At 36.2% G+C, this 12234-nt stretch overlaps 1 protein-coding gene across 6 annotated transcripts in view; it reads right to left on the bottom strand.

The window, feature by feature from the left end:
- The window catches only part of mylka (myosin, light chain kinase a), a 52415-nt gene that overhangs the window by 2419 nt on the left and 37762 nt on the right, over positions 1-12234 (bottom strand). For all 6 annotated transcript variants that reach the window (XM_043229581.1, XM_043229583.1, XM_043229584.1 and 3 more), the window contains 12 exons: positions 7097-7144; positions 5923-6050; positions 5010-5163; positions 4016-4321; positions 3582-3614; positions 3051-3141; positions 2702-2905; positions 2221-2438; positions 1982-2105; positions 725-877; positions 346-469; positions 136-226 (listed from right to left, as the gene is read on the bottom strand). In XM_043229581.1, the coding sequence (XP_043085516.1) occupies positions 136-226; positions 346-469; positions 725-877; positions 1982-2105; positions 2221-2438; positions 2702-2905; positions 3051-3141; positions 3582-3614; positions 4016-4321; positions 5010-5163; positions 5923-6050; positions 7097-7144 (1674 nt within the window). The remainder of the gene's footprint in view (positions 1-135; positions 227-345; positions 470-724; positions 878-1981; positions 2106-2220; positions 2439-2701; positions 2906-3050; positions 3142-3581; positions 3615-4015; positions 4322-5009; positions 5164-5922; positions 6051-7096; positions 7145-12234) is intronic.

Raw genomic sequence — 12234 nt, 5'->3', positions numbered from 1 at the left:
CATGTCCACTAGCAATCGTTAGAGTATTAGTGGCTGTCTGCTAAATAACTTTTAAGACAGATATACAGCAGCACGCTTCATCACAAGGGCTGCGTTGACTGAGTTAGTATTAATCTTTTATGAAACGTTGCGCACCTTCAGTGGGGGAGCCCTTTTTGGCATGAACACCAGCCATCAATGCCATGTTAGACAGTCGACCAATAGCTCGAACAGCATGCCCTGTTTTCTGAAAAAGAGTCAGTTACAACTTCATTCACTAACACTGATTAGAAACGCAAGAAGCTCATTTTAATCTATCAATAAGACAAGGAGACAAAAAAAAAACCACATCATTTAGATCCTGACCTGCCACTTTCTTCTCAGAATGTACTTCTTCATCCTCTCTTTGGAAAGCTTCTTGGCCTCCATGTTGGTGGTGTCCTGTTTGAGCCAGGGGTGCTGGAAACACTGATCGCAGCTCAGGCGGGCTCTGCACACACACACACACACACACACACACACACACACACACTGTAACCGCGTGCCATCGTGGTAAGCTCTGAGTAAAATAAACAGGTGAAACTGTAAGAAGTATGATCTCTGACAGAGGAATGAACCGTACTGTTGCACCTCGGGTGCATGACGCAAGACGGAGGAAATCAGTTCGATCAGACATGCAGAATGACTCGAGGACAAGGAAGAAGTGCTTTCTGAATGAAGGCTCTGACGCTCTGAAGGCACTCACTTCATGTCTTTCTTCAGCAGGTTACTGATAAAGTCTTTGGCCTCGTCTGAGATCTCGTCAAACGCCTCGTCTTCAAAGTCCCACGTCGCTGAGGTCACGTTAGACAGCGTCTCATTATCGTTGTCCCCCATGAAAGGAGACAAACCACTGACGCTAAAGAGAACGGGAAACAACCAAAGAAAAAATAAGCAGAACCATACAAACTATGTGAACACATAGTAATAAAGTAATATATTTTACCCTTTTTTTTATATAATTTCTATTATTATATTATTTCTATTATATATTTTTGCATAATAAAGGGGTATGCCTTTCTGAAATATATACTGTACATGCATGTGTGAGTATTTATATATGCATACTAACTATACACATTGCACATAAATTATGTGAACAATTTTTTTTTTATTAAATGCAATTAATCACAATTTGATAACATTTTTTACAACAAAAAGACAACCTGAAGGGAAACTTTTGTACAACTATAGGCTACTAAAAGGCATCTTTTTTTTTTTTTTTTTTTTTTTTTTTTTTTGATAATTTCACAAACTTAAATATTTGATTTATCACTGTCACTGACTACTTTGGGTTACACCAATAAAAGTAAATTAAAACCCCAGGAAGAATGAGCTATTCTGGATAACTGAAAGAAAGCTCAAGAACCCAAAACTGAGCTTGCAGAAAATATTCTAACGATGAAATAAAACGTAATTTAGGCTAACTGTAAATTTCTTGACTATGTTTCCTTAACTCATTTACGTACTTAAACCAGTACACTTATTGTACCTTAAACAAGTACACTTATTTTGATGTGTTGACTAACACACTAAAGCACATGTATAGTGCTCAATTCTACACTCTGTTGTACGGTATTATATTTAAAGCTAATTAAAATGTACTAAATGGCAACTTCAGGTGTCTGAGAAATGGAATTAAATTATATCAGTGTACCTTAAATTCTTGTCTGTACATTTGACAATATATTTCAAAGAGATAAGAAGCAATTATAAAATAGCTAATAAGGTTGCACTTCAATTCATTAAAATACCCAGCATAAATTAATTTATATTTATAATCTTTGTAATTAATATGCAATCAAATGTCTGAAAACAGCTAGCAGTTATACATTATTCCACATAATTCTGCAGATTTTACTCTAAGATCAACACACAAAAAAAGGTAAATAAATGTAATTGTATAGAAAATTGGACAATGTCTGCAAATTTCACAAGGGTCTAGTTATGACTCCACACTCACAGGATGTAGCAGATGACTCCTATACTCCACATGTCTGTGGCATAACTGATGGCCTCATAATTTATAACCTCTGGAGCCACAAACTCTGGGGTGCCAAACAGCACTTTCAGAGAGCCAGCGTTCTCTACAGCCAGACAAAAGACACAAAACGATCCACGATTGAACTGAATAAATCAACGAATAGATAAAGTTTTCAATCACATTTTCAAATTGTTAGAGCAAACAGTTTATCTACTGACCAAGTCTGCGTGCCAGTCCAAAGTCAATGAGTTTGATTTTGCTGCCGGTCTTATTGACACACATGATGTTCTCAGGTTTGAGATCCAGGTGGACGATGCCTTTCTTATGGATGAAATTGACTCCATCCACAATCTGAAGCATGTATTTGATCACCTCTCGCTCCGTCAGCTCAAAGTCCTCGTCTATGATCCTCTCGAACAGCTCCCCTCCGGAGATCCTGGAGAACGCCAATACGTAACGTAATTATCCTTTATAAAACTCAATTTGTGCGCTGTTTGGCTTTATTTAGAAATTCTCTGCGATTTTTTGACTTCAGTTCAATGTGCAGGAGTTTATAAAAATGTGTACTTGAAAACAATCACAATAATACCAACAACTCAATAGCTATAACACCATCACGAGTTGCCAAAGAACGAGAAAACAAGTCCATTTCCAATCACTAATCTAAGATGAACGTTTGTTAAACACATATGCACTTACATTTCTAGTACCATTACAATGTCAGTCTTTCCCTCGAAAGCGTCGATGCACTGCACAAGCTTTGGGTGATGCAGGTCATTCATGATCGCAATTTCCTGTCTGACGTTGTCTTTTTCTTTGGCAGAATACGCTTTTATGAATTTCCCAGCCCACACCTTTTTCGTCGACTTTTCTATCAGTTTGAAAACGGTCCCGAACTTCCCTCTAAAAAAAAAAAAAAAAAAAAGAAGAAAGAAAGAAAACTAAAAACTTCTGTTTTTGAGTTTTATTAGACGGATTATAGGACCATCGTGAAAGTAGAAGTATGCCAGCAGAGTGTTTATGGTTTATGGTGATAATTCATACTCACGTGCCCAGTCTGTCTTCCACATCGTACAGGTCCTTCACCTTCACGTCCGTCCTGATCGTCACGTTTCTGTAATCCGGTTCCTTCTCTGATTCTGAAAAGAGAGGGAATGGAACTCTGTCATTCTGAATTGTCTATAATCGGCCAAACTTCAATATTTACAAGCACGGAAGTAGAAAAACAAGCATGTGCGTTCTATGATTTATAGCACAACAGAAATGCACATCAAACATGGAGTCTGGGGTTTTGTGAACCAGTATTATTATTCTGGGATAATCATTTACAGTAAAGTTAAGGTAGTTACATTTTAATTTTAATTTATTTTTTACATTTGCTTACATTCACAAGGTCAAATAATTTGAAAAATGCCTATGTTTGAACAATTTCAATTTGAAATGCATTCGTAAGCTTAAAGTAAAAAACCGGAAAACCCGCCCCTCGCCTTTTTGATATACCTCTGTTCTTTCTCCTCAAGGTGAAAGGGGGAAAACAGAACAAGGATAAAAACTTACATTTCAAAAACATGACACATACCGTCATCTGAAGGCTCAGCTTCATCTTTATTTTCTGTAAAAGCAACAGAATGTTATTACTCTACAGCATATTCTACTTTGGATAGTCCACTTTGTAACTTTCTAACTGCCTGTCAACTAACTCTCATTAATTGTACATGTTTGTAGTTGACAGTTAGTAGAATAAGTTGACATACATAGTTTCTGACAGCCAGTGTGTTGTATGTTGTGGACCCATCAAACTAAAGCGTTAGAAGATGACTGCTAGTTGATAAACTATATTTACTAACTGTTTGTATAACGTCAAAGTAAAGCGTTACCCTTATTTTTCATAGCGGTTTTTATTGTATGTATTCATTTTATTGTAACTGAAATAACCAAAGAAGCAAAGTTAAGACTGGAATTGGTTGTTTGTGACTCCTGGAAGACTCGTGCTGTCCTCTAGGCGGCGCTCACCCTCCTCGGCCTCCAGCCCCACCTGCACGGGCACAGACTCAGCGCTGGGCTCTCCCACACCATAAATATTGACTGCCCTCACTCGAAACTTGTACTGCCTGTCTGGAAGCAGGTTCTGCACGTTGTAGGAGGTGCTGTTGCAGGACGCCAGATCTGTCCACTTCATGTCCACCGAGCTCCACACCTCCAGGTCGTAGGACTGGACGGCACTGCCGCCGTCGTACGTCGGGCCGTACCAGGACAGCGTGAGGCTGGACTTACGGATGTCAGAGGCTGCCGGGACGCGGGCAGGAGGGTCAGGCTTATCTGGGAAGACCAAGACAGAAGCTGGACCGTGAGACCTAAAATAAAGCAGTCAGATCACCTACATGCGCGCTTCAGCCCAGCATTGTGTGGACGTAAAAGGGGAGACAGTCAACTTTTGTAGTAGATTGTTCACTTAGTCTTTAAAGATGCACCTAAAACCAAAAGCTGAGGTAAAATGTCAAAACCATGCTCTTGTTACTGAACACCCGTGTTGCAAACCGTCAGAGAAACAGGTCAGAAAGTGATGAATTTCATTAAGAGGTGGGAAACGGATATTTCTAGTGGCATTTAAAACATAAAAATGAGTGTTGTTGCAAAGTGTTATTAGTTAAATGTGTCATAATGTATTAACTCATGATTACGTAAGTGCAAAAATGCAATTACAAATGCATAAATATTGTTTTGTATATAAGAAAAAGTAAATACTGATATTTGAAATAATTTAAATTTGAAAAAAAATCGGAAAAATCAAAATGTGAATATAAAACGGCAGCAAATCGCTAAATATTATATTAATTCAGTTATATTAATTCAATTATATTCATTTTACAATTCTGTTATTGGAAAAATACAGAGGTCCGGATCTCGGGGGCCTCAGTGGTGGGTACGGCTCCTGTCTCTGGATATGGGAAGGGACTTATCCCTAATTCTAGGGCCCTGCCCAGTGTTCACTAGCGTCCAGACTTACCGACTATAGTGAGGTTGAGGGCGGCCTGTCTCACGCCGCTGCTGTTCTTGAGCTCGATGGTGTAGCAGCCACAGTGCTCCTGCTGTCCTTCTGCGATGGTCAGCTGACTGCTGCTTTCTGTGCTCACTACTGAGATGCCCTGACCTTCCTGAATCTGAAGGAGCAAAGTGCAATTTTTTAAAACCTTTGTACCAAATATAAAACTGTTTCATAACAAATTTACTGGTTAAACAACATGCTAGTGTGTTTTTCTTTTCATATTTTACAATTGACAAATTGGACAAAACTGATGCAAAACTGATGCATATAGAGTTTTAATTAGGCCTAAAATAAATCTGCTCCAAAAACAAACACAAAACCAGTCCTAATTGAAAGAAAACAATCTGGCAAAATGATTGATATCAATATTATGTGAAAATATTGCATAATTTATGAGCTTCATGTGCTATTTTTTGTAGACCGGCAATTTTTGGCCGAGAACACAAGTGTAATTTATTTGTAATTCTTTTTAATTTGTACAAAATAAAAGCGTCTCAAAATAAACGTCTTGGCCTAGAGCATGCTAGTGTGATAAACACTGTAATTTATTAATATTTTAATACTGACAAAATTATCTTTTTTTTTCCACATTGAATCAGCTCCTATGTTGAAAACAAACACAAAACCAGTCCTAACTGAAAGAATCAAGCTGCCAAAAAGGTTGATGCCAATAATATTACATAACAAGAGATGCATAAGCTATTTTTTGACTGGGAACACCAAAAGTGTTTTAGGGACTTGAATACAATCTGAGGCTTTCAAATGAAAAGTCAACTAACTGGGGAAAAAAAAAAAATTAAATGTGTGTGTGTGTGTGTGTGTGTATAAATGTGAGGCATGTGAGGGTTTCTGCACATATGAAAAGAACTCTTACTGGTTTGCGGAACTTGAGCCAGGTGCAGCTGATGGGTTGAGCTCCCGTGAACTTACACAGCAGACTGACCTCCTGACCTGCCAGGATCTTCATATCGTCAGGAAACTGCTGGATCTGAGGAGGAGCGCCTGACACACACACACACACACACACACACACACACAGTCCAGTTACACAGACAGCTTGGACTCTGTATTTGATGAAGATCCATTTGCTTGCAGAGCGGTTAGAAACGTATTGAAGTATAAAAATATTAAAAGTGGGACGCATGTGCTGTTCTGAGCAGACCAGCTGTGCTCCTCCTCATCATAAAACACATCAAGTAACATGCGCTTGATTTTAAATGACTTGTACACAACAGCTTTTAGGAAACTAAATGCCAAAAAGACTTAAATGCTACGATACTTTTTTAAAATAACATCTGTAATTTGCCATAAACATGCTTTTTACTGCAGATGATCTAAAACATTATTTTGATGAAGGAACTTCTGCTCATACATTGCGATTCCAATCTAATCAATCTTTATTAGTAACTAAGTAACTTGGTATTCACTGTAAATTTTACTTGGTATCTTTGTCTGGTTTTAGTATGAATACCCAAACATTCTTGAATCTTGAATGTTATTTGAAAAGCAAAATAACTTGTTTTCTAAAAACCTAACAAAATGTTGTTCTTTTCCTTTTGTGATAAAGATTATTTTTCTTATCTCATTGGTAGGTATTTTTCAAGTTACATGTAACAAGTTAACTTAAAAAGTCCTGAGTAATATTAACTACACTGAAAAAAATATTTATCGAATTTGGAAATTATAAAAATATATATTTTGGCTACATTTAAACAAACAAATTTTGCTAGCTTTTTACATTTATTTTATTACTTTTTTAAATAAAAAAAAAGTTAAAAGTTGATCAAATAAATTGCTTGCAACCACTTAATAGTATATTTTTTTTTAGTGTGCATGTACTGTATGTATATGGTTATGGTTAAGATTTGGGTTTGGCTTAGGGTTACATGCAATTATATATAATTTATTATTATTATAACTGTAACGTGTAACAAGTTCACCTTTGTAACTCGTGTTATCTTTTGTTTTGTATAGCAAAAGGACAGAATGATTTTCGGTTGTAATCAACAGCACGTCACACACAGACGTGGTGATTGTTTTGACCCTACCTTGTTTAGGAAGTGTTTTGGGTGGGGGTTTCTTGATTTTGGCCTCATCTGAATAACAGAAGACATAAACACAGATCAGATTATCACATCACATCAAAGAAAATAAGCTCAACATACAAGCTCAGAGAAGTGATTGTGAACCGACCAAATAATGGGGTAAACGAAATAACTTTGTCATATTAACTCTAGGCTACATAACAAGTCAGATATGTGGATGATTAACTGTATATGAATAGTCTGACGGTACTTTATCCTAAATTAATTTGCGTTTGATGCACCTTCAGGGTTTCAAGTCACGCAGACACGGAGGATCTGAGACAACATGCACTCTCACGTTTACAAAACTTGAAGGGAGGGCAGAATGAGAGAGAGAGAGAGAGAGAGAGAGAGAGAGAGAGAGAGAGAGGAGAGATGTTTTTCTCTGGATGTACTAGGAGAGATCAGCTGCTAAGGTTCTTTGCTCTTTGCCTTTTTTGGTCATACTAAAAATATCTCCAACTAGAATCCAGGAAATAGCTTTTGGCACTATTTATTTTACATCTGATCGCTGTCATGAAACAATGCGATGGCATGGCCAACAAACACAAACCTAGAGCTGCAGCGGTGGCAATGAAGCCATTCTGATCTGAAGCAGCGTCAAACTTCGGAGGGCTTTTTCTGTCGGTTGTAAGACATTCCAATCTCATCCCTCTCCAAGAGGCCATTCTCTCATTCCTTTCTCTCTTTCTCTGTAGCCGTGGAAATGAAAACATCCTCTTTTCCAACACAAAACTATTTTTGATTCTGGCCTTTCAGTGAGCTTTCACCTGAATCTCCAAAATTTGGGCAAAACAGATCTCGAGCTCCGCTTATAAACAGAGATTGTAACGGAGTGGTTCAGATCTACCTAAATGATTTCATAATAAATCAATTGTAGCACAGCACATATAGTAATGTCTGCAGATAGTCAATGCCTAAATAAGTTACATTTTGGATGCTGAGGCAATATGATTTCATTTATTTTCCTTAAAATGTGGTTTTACAGAAATACTAAAGTTATACAAAATATCAGAATTTCATTGAATTAGACACACAAATCGATACATAAATCAAAGTGGCATCTGTAAACAAATGATGCAAACTTTTTTAAACAATCTTAGACTAAATAAATGATTGGATGACAGGTGAAGTCAGTTTTCCTCAATTGTAGTTTATCATGTTAACCATAAACATTTTCCCACAAAGTCTGACACCCTGAAAGTGTCAAACGCACTTCTTTTTATATTCTACAACATTTTTGCATAATATTTCCTTAAAACAACGCCACTTAATTTGATATTTTTATCATTTAATGCAAATGTATTTGCGTTTGTTTGCTTGCTTGCTTGCCCAAATACATTTTAAATTCATTTTGATGCCATTAAATAATGTATGCTAGGACAGACAATTAAAATGTTAACATTATATAACAGCATATGCCAAACACATAATTTAAAGCACTAAGCAAATACAGAAATTCCTATATATATATATATATATATATATATATATATATATATATATATATATATATATATATATATATAATGTATATATTCAAAGAATTCACAAAAACAATCTATTTTTAAAGCAGAACAAATGTAAATAATTGCACTTGACATTCCAGTTTCACTCAAACGTTTGTCCAAATTATTAAAAAGATTAGACTGGACTAAGGCTAAATATGCAGTAATTTAGAAATCACTTTCAAATTGCTTGTGTTTTGTGTCTACAGAAAGAGAAGCAATACTAAGTGCTTGACAGTACTTGTTCACGTAAGGATTCAACAAATCATCATCACTAACTGAATACACAACACTACTTATTGAAGTATACAGTCTGACATGGAAGTAAGGCAACAAGAATAGGCAATGCAGCCCTTTCGATTGCCTGTACTATTGTGCTTCTGGGTGTTCAGCCAACAAATCTATCAAAATACTTTCCAAAAAATCTCAGTGACCGATAAAAGATGTGACTATAAAGCTGTACAGCCTATTAAAAAGTCCTTACCTTATTCCTTCACCGCCTCTGTTGTCATTTACATCAGATTAAAAATGTAGTCTACTTACAAAGTAGTTAATGTGCAAAAGATAATGTTCCTTACATATTCCACATGCATAAGCTTATGATACTGAAATATCGTGTTGGTAAATGAATATACGCCATTGCACATGGTAGCAGGTAAACCTGTGCGTCACTGCCTATAATCTTTTTAGTGTTCAAGATGGTTCTTACTTCTCCGGTAAATATTTCCAGACGCCTGAATTTTGCTGTTGGAATTAGATACATAAGATATCGTGTTCAAAAATATCATGCCCCAACAAACAAACATCCAACAAAATCCAGCAAGCGTTGTCATTGTGCGCTTGTTAAGACATACTGTTGATGTAAATCACAGGTTTATTAGAGCAATAAAGAGGCAGTGAGTAAAGCAAATGCTTTAGGATACAGCTGAAACGACATCATATCCTACCATTATGTTTCATAATGTTTAGTCTACATTGTCTGGGGCCACAGGATCAAACATATCTGTTTAAAGGCCTGACAAATTCAAGACACTTAGAGAAACAGATAATCTCTGCCCTCCACTGCTTCAACAAATCATCCAATATAACACCACTTCACACTGTCAACCGCTGCTGAAACTAAACAGACAGACAAAAAGAAAGAAACACGCAGTGAATCTAATGCATTCACTCAAACATCTGCATGGTGATGCATAAGAGGAATTAGAACTTCTACATCTGTAGAATACGCGTTGAGCACAATTACTTCATGGTGCAAGAACTTCTAATGTAATTTCTTACTATCCTGTTTTACTTATTACTACCATGCAAAAAAAGATGAATAATTAATAATCTTTAGGCATCCCTTAACATCCTGTTGCTCAATGTGAAAAAAATTTACGGTAACGCTTTATTTTGATGGTCCCTTATTAACATTCTGTTGACAGTAAGCAACTTTGCACCTACATGTCAACTTTCATTAGAGTATAAGTAGACTGTACGATTATTAGCTGTTAACTCTTTAATGTGATGATCTACCAACAGACATTCTACAGACTATATATATATGTGTGTATAAAGACTGTGAGCATGAGTTTTTATCTCTGTGTGTACTAAACCCATCTGGTGGGTTTGCTGCCAATAATCTTTTTTTAGTTTCCTATGCACACTCTACAAATCAAATCTGAGCATACGCACATTTAATATAAATTGAGGCCCCAGAACTTTATTGTTTGGTTTTACTCCTTATGATGGATGATTAAGGAAATGCAGCCTTTGTTTTATTTATATTTATAATTCTTTGGAACAGGAAGTCATAGCTGGACAATTTCATACTCCTAATCTCCCCGGTATGCTAAATAATGTAAATATGAATGGGAATATACTTCAGAGAAATTTCTAGAGGGTGCCAATAATTCATTCCAACATGCATTAAAGAATTTATCGTGAGATTTTTTCCCCGCTTTCAATTGTTTTCCTTGATAGGTTAGAATTTTGTGATTTTTTAATGAAAGATCAAAAGAATAAACGATGCAGATTTATTTTCATAGCAACATTTGTTTAGATTTTAGAGTATCAGTTTCTGTAGAATGGTCATTACACTAGAAGAACATAACACAGCAAGCAACGTGCAGAATTCAGCACCAATTGTTTCCGAACAGGTTACAAAAGCACAGAGTCCTTAAGGACACCAATTGGGTTCAATATACACCAGCGATTTAGAGGTACTTGGAGGTTATAATTTTCCATTATCCACGACACCACTGCTTATTTTTGTAGCTTCACAATTTTTAATCACAGATTTTCCATGACTGCAAACAACTCAATGACTGAATGTAACCTCTACGGTGAAGGATCTTTTCTTGCTACAAAATGCGTCCTACACAGACATGCATGCTTACAACATTTCATTTGCATTTAATATTCTGCTTTAAGGAACTGATTTGAAACATTAGACAGTCAGGAGGTGCATCACCAGTCCCTCAAACATGTCAGCCAAATAAACGTTCTCAAACCATCATGAGCACAAGACCTTTTCTTCGTAGAGAAAGCCTCACTTCACTCTTTAAAGAATAAACAATCATTAAGACATATGGTACACGTCTCTTCAGAGAAGAGCGCATACATCAACAGTTTCTCCAGTTTCATTTTCAGCCATTTCTGGAGATAATGTTCAAGACATACAGTGCAAAACATAACAGCCTGCTAATAGAGAAGGCGGAAAGTAGACTCTCTAGTATACAAAACCCTTTAAAAAACATTCTGAAGAATGTAAGGCATGTTAAAAACACTGATGTTAGAAAACTCATACAACACTCCTCGCGGAGTGAGTCTTGATTGAGCCCATACAAGGAAATCCAAAGAGGGTTTTGCCAAGCAGTCATGCAGTAAGAGTCATGATCTCTCTCTTTCTTTCTACTGTCAGTTATATTCTCTCTTTATATCTCTAAAACAAGCCTTTGTTCACTGTTCATTTTTTGTCTGTCTCCTTCTTACTTGCTGAGTTTGTTTAAAAAGTAAAATCAGTCATTGTCAGCAGTCTCCAGCAGCCTTGTCAAACATCTCCTCTGAACTGAACAACTGGTTTAACACTTCCACTAGTCTATGCTATACTATACTACAACCTCTGGGCTATGCAAAAATATTGTGAGGACTATAACTTTATCAATAATCGTTCAATCTCAAATTTGATTTTGTTCACTACAGTTTTCATCTTGCCCTTATAATTATGATCTAGGCAATAGGAAAAACGGACGTCTTTGTTTGTTTGTGATGCTTTCCCACATTTTCAAAACTTTACCTCTTTTTTTTTAATGCTTTCCACAAATCCAAGAATTGTGGACACAAAATGCAAGGTGCCCCACATCTCTTTCAAAATGAAGCACTGCATTCACAAAAACATCTCAAAAGCAAACATTTGCAAACACCTTTGCCATAATATTATATTCCTGTTCGATTTTTGGAGGCTAATAATTAGTTTATGGTTCTGAAGATTTGGTGTGTGCATCTTGTTTTTGAGTGTCAGCCTTCAAAAACAGTTTGACAAATAATTATAAAATTAAAAAAAAAAAAACTGTAATCTCATTTTAAGCAAATTAAAAAAAAAACTATTGA

The sequence above is a fragment of the Puntigrus tetrazona genome, unplaced genomic scaffold, assembly GCF_018831695.1.
Source record: "Puntigrus tetrazona isolate hp1 unplaced genomic scaffold, ASM1883169v1 S000000008, whole genome shotgun sequence".
In the NCBI taxonomy this organism is placed as follows: domain Eukaryota; kingdom Metazoa; phylum Chordata; class Actinopteri; order Cypriniformes; family Cyprinidae; genus Puntigrus; species Puntigrus tetrazona.
This window is presented reverse-complemented; position numbering and strand designations above follow the sequence as displayed.